The 8081-nt window shown below is 30.6% G+C and overlaps 1 protein-coding gene across 3 annotated transcripts; it reads left to right on the top strand.

Moving 5' to 3' along the window:
* The first annotated feature begins 2170 nt into the window (after positions 1–2170).
* Positions 2171–7794, top strand: LOC122529524 (forkhead box protein J1-B-like). Of its 3 annotated transcripts, none has more exons than XM_043655737.1 (4): positions 2171–2421; positions 3362–3647; positions 4661–4839; positions 5103–7794. In XM_043655737.1, exons 2-4 carry the CDS (start codon positions 3398–3400, stop codon positions 5523–5525), a joined length of 852 nt encoding a protein of 283 aa, XP_043511672.1. In that variant the 5' UTR covers positions 2171–2421; positions 3362–3397; the 3' UTR covers positions 5526–7794. The 3 variants fall into 3 exon arrangements, with proteins under 3 accessions (XP_043511672.1, XP_043511671.1, XP_043511673.1); XM_043655736.1 differs by having other exon boundaries at positions 2172–2377; positions 5103–7793; XM_043655738.1 differs by lacking the exon at positions 2171–2421 and adding an exon at positions 2444–2559.
* Positions 7795–8081: the final 287 nt, after the last annotated feature.

The following is an 8081-nucleotide window of genomic DNA, read 5'->3' as shown; positions in this document are numbered from 1 at the left end:
GGATCTCGCGTAAATTCGTCAGGAAATTTTCATCCTAACGATCAGAACGGGCATCGACCAATAATAAGCAGCCTTCTGAAATTTAACACGCCATTCTCAAACACGTCGTCGAATAGCTACGGTTCTCTCCCCTCTCTTTCACGCTGGTATATCGCGAGTGACGGTCACTGCCTTTCTGATTCGATCAATGAAAGTACCTGTATCAGACATTCAAGCTATGCGACCACCCCTACTAACAATGAAGCATATGACCACCTGATTTTCATTTACTTGCCGCACATTAGTATTTCCATCACCGTCATATTACAGATTGTAACCTTCAAAGAATCATTTTTTTTTCTTTTTTCTTTTTTTTTCTCTTTCACGGCAGGCGTAAGTGTTAAGACAGGCATTACTCTGATTGGCCAAAAATACCAATATAAATGAGTAAAAATATCTGTTAAAACAATGAAATTGTGGATTCTATAATGATAGTTCTAACAGTTTCTACAGAAATAATATTTCTTAAACGCAACTACCGAGAAAGCGTTAACAGTGGAGCAGATACGGGCGTATTGTATCAGTAATACAGAAGGGATGTATTTCTAATTGATGGATATATTTTTTTTTTTAAATTACAATTAATCCTCGTATTATCAATTTGAATTTTAGTATTAGTAGTTGTGATCTACCAGCTTCAAAAATTAGGCTCCGCATCAACGATTTGTATTTTATAGTTGCTCAATGAAAAAAGTTTTTTCAGATAGAAAACACTTAATTAAAGCGTATGTCTGAATATTCAATATTTTAGAATATAAACTAGATTTATATATCTAGTTTATACAAGTATACCTATAGATTTTGCAATATTTTTTTTCATCGGTTTTTTTTTCATTCGGTTTTATCATCTCTTTTTTAATTATTTTTTTCCATATATTGAATTTAATTGAATTTTTTAGATAGTAGATATAAATAATAGATATATACCTATTATGTATATTTACAAATATTTACAAATATGTAGTTACCATTGACTAATTGGTCAAGTACCACTAATTAGTTGTAGTTACAAAAAAATATCACATGGGTAAATACTACAAATTGTATAAAATAGGTAATCTACCTATATCATCATTGAATTTTAATTAATTAGTATATCTAACAAAGAAACAAACAAATGTTTTTAATGTAGATATTTAAAACGATTTTTTACTAGTGTCTATTAATGATAATTATATTTATTTATTATTGTGTAAATTTTTAGATGAATATAGTTTGCATAAACATATTAATTATTCTAAATTATTTATGTAGTTCCTTATGCGCATTAATAAAGTCTATTCATTGATAAAAAAGATTTTTCGTAAAGAAATTAATTTCAAAAGAGTTAAGTATATTATCAGGAATTATCAATATTAATGTCTATATGTAGACATAGGTATCTGTTTACAAAAATAGAAATCATATAAAATAAATAATTATAATAAATTAAATCAGATGGATGTTTAATAATTATTGCTAATATGCTAGTAATTTTTCACTTTCTAGACTTAATAGAAAAAACATAATATAAATTAGAAGGATTAGCTCAATAGAAGAAGTAATCTAATAAAAGAAATTGAAAAAAAGAAAATTACAATTTACAATGATGAATTAATACATTTTCATAGAAATCTTGAACGTACAATCCAGTTTTATTACACGAATTATCTATCATTCTTCCTGCATTACATATTCCGCGCAATTTTAAAAGTACATAACGTGATACTTTTATGCGTGCAATATTATTTTCCAATTCTGTTTTAATCGAGTCTATAATTATGAAACAAAAGAACCCTTTCTTCCAGGAAACTTTTCTATAGAAAGTCTTATTTGTTTTCTTTCTTTTTTTCTTTTTTTTTCTTTATTTCCTTTGTGTAAAATAACGAGAAATGGATGAAAGCAAAATTTCGAGGGTAAAGAATTATGAATAAAAAATGCGAGGGCGAACTCTGCCCCCCCCCCCCTCCCCCATTTACTGTCCAAGGAATTAAAAGAAGGGAGAGAGGTTTGCACGCAGGTTTGAACAGCATGTACATATGGTCCACCTGCAAAAAGGGAGCCAACACCTGTCACGCACACCAACCACGACCAATGGTTTACGGCTTACGGCCAGCAAGTAGATCCAAAGTGGGGGTTTATCAGGGCTTTCGTTACCCCTTGGTACTAGTTTCATTCGAACGATCATGCGGTTTACACGTTTTATCCTATATTTTCGCGAGAATGTACGTATGTGATGTAATAAATTGTAATCGGGCTCACGATCGCAAGTTTCTTTATGCGCTGGCGTGAATTGTTTTGCCGAAAGTGAAGGATCTAAAGGTCCCGTTCGATGTATTGCCTTTGGAAACGTTCAGAGGTGTGTTGTGACTTTTAAATGGGAATTTCGCTTGAACACCAATTGTAAGCCTTGTGAACCTCCCGTATTGATTCACTCTATTTGTTTTTACTGTTGCAATGTCAGTCACGATGTTTAGACGTCGGCGAATTTAAATGCGCGAAACGGATGTAATAAATTTCTTTGTCATCGATAGGATACATGTACGTTCGTACTTTTTAGATTCTATTGTAGATGTAGATTGTTAATGCTTGATTGCATGCAAAAGCATTTCATTTTACCAAACAAGTAAGCACGATAGATCTTCGTTTGTACGAATCGTTAACAGTTAATGTTGAGCCTTAAATATACGAATTCGTAATTGATCAATTATGATCCAAAGAAATAAGAGAAAGCTCGTGAGCTTTTATTATCTGAAATCCTCGGCGAACACTTGTCCCCCGACGTGTTCAGACAAACGAAGTTCTACTGTATATATTTAAACAAGTATCTAATGTTTAAACTTAATTAAGATAAATGTGAATTTTTTTCTTAATATATATATTAGATTTAATACAACAAACGTTATTACATTAGAGGAAACATTAAGCGCAATATAAAATTTCATATAAATGTAATTCCGATTGTATCTTACTAATATCCGGTCGGATTAGGTGATATTAATTTTCTTTTTAACGTCATTGAACAAGGTATGATGCGCAAGACAATGAAATAACGGCATATTGCAAGAAATCCTAAAATCATTGGTAAAATCATCACAATATTCTGGATATATACTTATTAATATACCGATCGTAATTATAAATTATAAAACGCGAAAATATATCGATACAAGTTTTTTTAAATTTTATCCTCGGATCGTAGGTTTGAGAAACAATAGCAATAAATATTGTCTCGTGATCAATGAATGCTTGTGATTTCTTTTTTTTTAAACAATAGAAATAGGAAACAAACAGAAAAGAAACTATATATAGATACATTCGAATTTTCGATCATTTTATCCAGGCTTTTAGCACGCTTTCGATGCATATGCGATGAAAAATGGTGAAAATGAAGGCAGAATCGATCGATACTGAGAAACCAACGAGTCGTGGTGTATCAATTATGAAGGAGAACGTGATGCACGATGATGATTATGGTGTTGAAGCAGAATTGACAAGTCTTTCATGGCTGCAATCCCTCGATATTACAAGTGCTTCTAGTCTGCCTACACCACCTTGTTCTCCATCTCCACCCCCCATAACGCGACAGCCAAGAAAAAAGCTCTCACCCCTGATCAAGGCCGAATTAGGTAGGTGAAATTGATTTTATTGTGCATTGCTTTGTGTGCATCGTGTATTTTCTGTTATTATGAAAAATCTCACGGTCGATATTTTTTTATAAATGACGGGAATTGAGGGATTTGCAGCGCCAATTTTTAAATATTTCGTATTTTACTTTTAAAAATGTCTTTCACTTGGTTAAAAAAAGATAACACAAACACCATCAAGCGTAAATACTGATATATTGATTGTAAATTCATAGCAACTTTTGATTGCTCTTTTGTTTATTAAAATTATAATGAAGCTGCCTTCTTATTGCAGCATCTTCTTCAATCATCGCAGCATTAAAAAGTAAAATTCTTTATTATTCGATGTGTAAATGAATGTTACTATGAAACTGAAGATTTTTATCCAAGAGACAAAATTGCACAAAATGTGGAAAAATTGAAATTTGGCACGTGAAACATTTTTCTATCGAAGATCTGAAAATAATGTTCACATTATATTCTCAAAAATACTAATTTGCATAAAAATTCGCAGTCTAATTATTTAAAAGTTTAATTCAAATGTAACTTAAATTTTGGTTTGTAGGATATTGTATAGTCAACACAGAGGTCTACAGTTTATGAACATACTAAAAAATTAAAAAATACAATAATGTGAAATATATCTACAATTAACTTTCATGATAAAAATAGCAAATTCAAAATCGTTATTGAAAAACATAAAGGAGACTTGAATTTTTGAGACAATTTTTCATCGATCGCGCCAAAATAAGTAGTGAATATTCATTTTATAAACATTATTTGTGTAAAGGAAATAATATATGCATAAAAAAAATAAATAATTTTCACGCTTGCATTTATGCTTTCCTTCTAAAGAGTTTTAATGCTTGTTTTGTTATGTACGCATTCAGTATAATGCGGGATATTGATGTATCTAATCTATGTAAATACACAGACGTTCGAGAAACATAAAGGAAACTAAAACATAAAATCATTATGCTTTAAAAATACCGAATAAGTTAATTTTGTCTGTTTAGATCTAGCAGCGAATGCTGAGAAGTATCGAACTGACCCAGACGCAAAACCGCCATTTTCGTATGCCACGATCATTTGCCTGGCAATGCGTGCGAATAATAACAAAGTGTCACTTTCGAACATATATGCGTGGATTCGAGAGAACTTCTTATTTTATAAATACGCTGACCCAGCCTGGCAGGTATAGTCAAAAATAAGGGAAACTTTAATGCCGGGAGTATTCTTAGCAATGTTAAAATAAAAATATTGAACCATCATATTAGTAAATTAGTATATCATGTACACCAAAATTATTAGTAAATAATTAAATTGACAAGTATTATTACTAAAAGTATCACTTTTATGCTTGGTAATAATATTTACCTAGTTCTTGTGTCTAGCAATAATATCTTTTAATGAAATAGATATTACAACGGCTGTTGTTTTATTATTTTTTTTAAACAGAACTCGATCCGACACAATCTATCGTTGAACAAATGTTTCGTGAAGTTGCCACGTTCGAAGGACGAGCCAGGGAAAGGCGGTTTCTGGAAATTGGACTTGGAAAGAATGGAAGAGGGTAGAAAATCGAAGCGACGCGCGACCATGTCGCAACGAATTCGTGGATCAAAGAAGTTAACGTCGGCGAAGGCATTGGTAACGAACAATGTTCAAAGCAGTGGTACCCCATCGATCAATTGTCCATCAACGTTGTACGAGACACCGCCCAGTAGCGTGTCTCCTCCAATTCCAGACTGTCTCTCAGAGATTCCTGATTCTACCCAAGTTAGTTTAAGCGAAGACGATCTCACTGGTTTGCTAATTGCTACCGCGGGCTGGGATGAGAATCAGTTGGATCTTTTAGATTCTCTTCTCGATACTCTTTAAAAGATTGACCGGTTAAACCTTTTTGTACACACAAAGAACTCGAAAATTATATATATGTATTTAACTCTCTCTCTCTCTCCCTCTCTCTCTCTCTCTCTCTCTCTCTCTCTCTCTCTCTCTCTTTCTCGACTTCTCATTATCCGAGAACTTATACATTTACGATATCTTTTTTTCATGGATACGAGCAAGTGGTTTCAGTTTTGTATGTTAGGAGTATTTTCAATTTGAAAGTTAATTTAACTAATTGTGAGAAAAGTTCACTGTATTGGTAGAGGAAAATTCACTATTTGAGATAGCCTTCGTAAATCGAGTAACGTTGATAGAATTTGAGAACAATTTCAGCATTGTAACTGACATAAAATCTAGTAAAATGATCTGACTGGTCACTACGTGGCTGGTTGTAAAGGGATATTTTCAGTGTAGTAATAGAGTCAATGGTCCAATCTAGACAATTAATTTCTCTCTATTAAATTGGACCATATCTATTTTTCATTAATTTAGATAAGAATTTTTATTCAAAACATACATGCTGTAAAAACTAAAGGATAACTCTAAGAAGCATTTTACAGCATACTAAGAAAATCTGAATATATTTAGGTATTTGGCAAAGTAATCAGTCGCTGTCAGACTGAAAAATTCTAAACAGCATGCTGTTTATTGTCTTCTTAATAATTTGAGATTTCACCTCAAAAAAAAAATAGCCTCAGTAAACAAAAAACAGTGCAACTTTTTACGCCAGATAAAAATTTCAATTGGAATTAATTAATTCAAATAATAATATCATTATTTATTCGCAGCAATAATTATCGTTGTTATTAATATTGAAATATTTGTATTTTAATACGGAAGACATGATTTGCGCTTATTACTTGACTGAATACATTAGACAGTTTAACGATAAAATTGATACCTAATAATACTGTGTACGAGAAATAATTATATAAATATTTGTAACACAGGAATTTGCAGTGTGCCTTCGAATAAAGAATACATATTTATGATATCATACATTTGCCAAGTTGAATAATTCGTGTAGAGTATGTTTCGTATTCTTGCTTTTAAAATAACGAAATACTAAGTGCCTTATAAATACATAAATATCGCCAGCAAAACAAATTATACTCTCAATTCTTCACTTCAATTTCAATGCAATTTCTGTTGGAGTGTTATTCTGCAAAAATTGAAATATAACGCAGACAATTCGTCAACACACTGATCGTAATTCGCTTACGTACGTATTAACGTTTCGAAACAATAAAATAAACAGTGAAATAAAAGAAATCTCGCGTGGATCATAAAAAAATTGTCTGCAATTTGTAATACTTTTCTGTAATGTCATAATTCTGCAAGATTTATATTTAGATAGGTATACATACCTACACTCTCGTCCATAAATCACTGGATCAAAATGAGATATTTGTGGTCGAGAGTATATGCAAGTATATCTCCTCTTATGAAAACTTAATAGAGTTTTTTTATATTAAAATCCCTGATATTAGCACTGAAATATCATAATCTCTCAATTAAGTTAACGAATCGATATTTTCTAGAAATTATTTCTCTAGAGTTGCATATTGAACGGCGATTACTATTTATTAATCAGAACGAGTAGCGATTGAGTAGAGAACAAAGAACGATCAATTGATTGTCATTGTTGTTATTACATATTTCTATAAATTTGAATGAAAAATTCATTTCCGTCCAAATATTGTTTATGATATTTTGTAAAATAAAATATTTTTATGCGCACTGTACATCCTCCTATTTTTCATATACTTTCGTCAACGTTTCTTTTTATTCTCACTTAATTAATAAACAAAAAAAAAGAAAAAATAAAAAACGAAAAAAAAAGGAAAAAGATATGTATTACCAATAGGCGTATTATTTAGTAACTATAAAGGTGTGCACATGATTTAATAACTTATGCACTAAAGTGATCGTAACTTCTAAGAATCACTTTGTATTGAATTGTAAGTGAAATGTAGGAATACACCATAAAACAGTATAAATACTTTGCATATGAATGTTTTACCAAAACGAAAATAATTATTGACTAAATATAAAGAGCGAAACTTCCATTGTAGTTTATATTGTGGATTTTAACATATTTTAATGATATTATTTGTAAATAAATCTTTTTCCTTCTCTTAAGTTCGCATCTACGATGAAATATTTATTTAAAACAAACGATGTAAAACCTTTATCATAGTGGGTCACTTTGTTTCTCTCGTAAACTCAAATATTTGAAATTTAATTACACTTTAAGTTTTGAAGAAATGAATTTAATTGATAATTATGTTATGTAAACTTGAGTTACATCAAATAAAAGGATTTCAATCAAGATTTGTTCCCATATGTAATCTACTGTTATTAAAAAGTATGTTCTTCCCTTTCATAAAATATATAAGCATTTAATACTATGCGCAAATTTTCTTGTCAAAATGATCATGATATTTTAATAACGACATTATAATAAGTTCTTATTGTGTAATGAAATATAAGTAGATATAGTAATTATAAAACAGAGTATGTTAACAATATTGGAAATTATCTTGA

This window comes from Frieseomelitta varia, unplaced genomic scaffold, assembly GCF_011392965.1.
Source record: "Frieseomelitta varia isolate USP_RPSP 00005682 unplaced genomic scaffold, Fvar_1.2 scaffold_291, whole genome shotgun sequence".
NCBI classification, from domain to species: Eukaryota; Metazoa; Arthropoda; class Insecta; order Hymenoptera; family Apidae; genus Frieseomelitta; species Frieseomelitta varia.
Note: the sequence above shows the minus strand (reverse complement) of the source record. Positions and strands in the feature narration are given on the sequence as shown.

What these genes read in the sequence shown, in the direction of transcription:
- LOC122529524 (XM_043655737.1), top strand. Translation starts at nt 3,398, where the DNA reads ATGGTGAAAATGAAGGCAGAATCGATCGATACTGAGAAACCAACGAGT. An exon ending in CCTGATCAAGGCCGAATTAG is followed by an intron (nt 3,648 to 4,660) that starts GTAGGTGAAATT and finishes TTGTCTGTTTAG; the next exon opens with ATCTAGCAGCGAATGCTGAG. An exon ending in ACGCTGACCCAGCCTGGCAG is followed by an intron (nt 4,840 to 5,102) that starts GTATAGTCAAAA and finishes TTTTTTAAACAG; the next exon opens with AACTCGATCCGACACAATCT.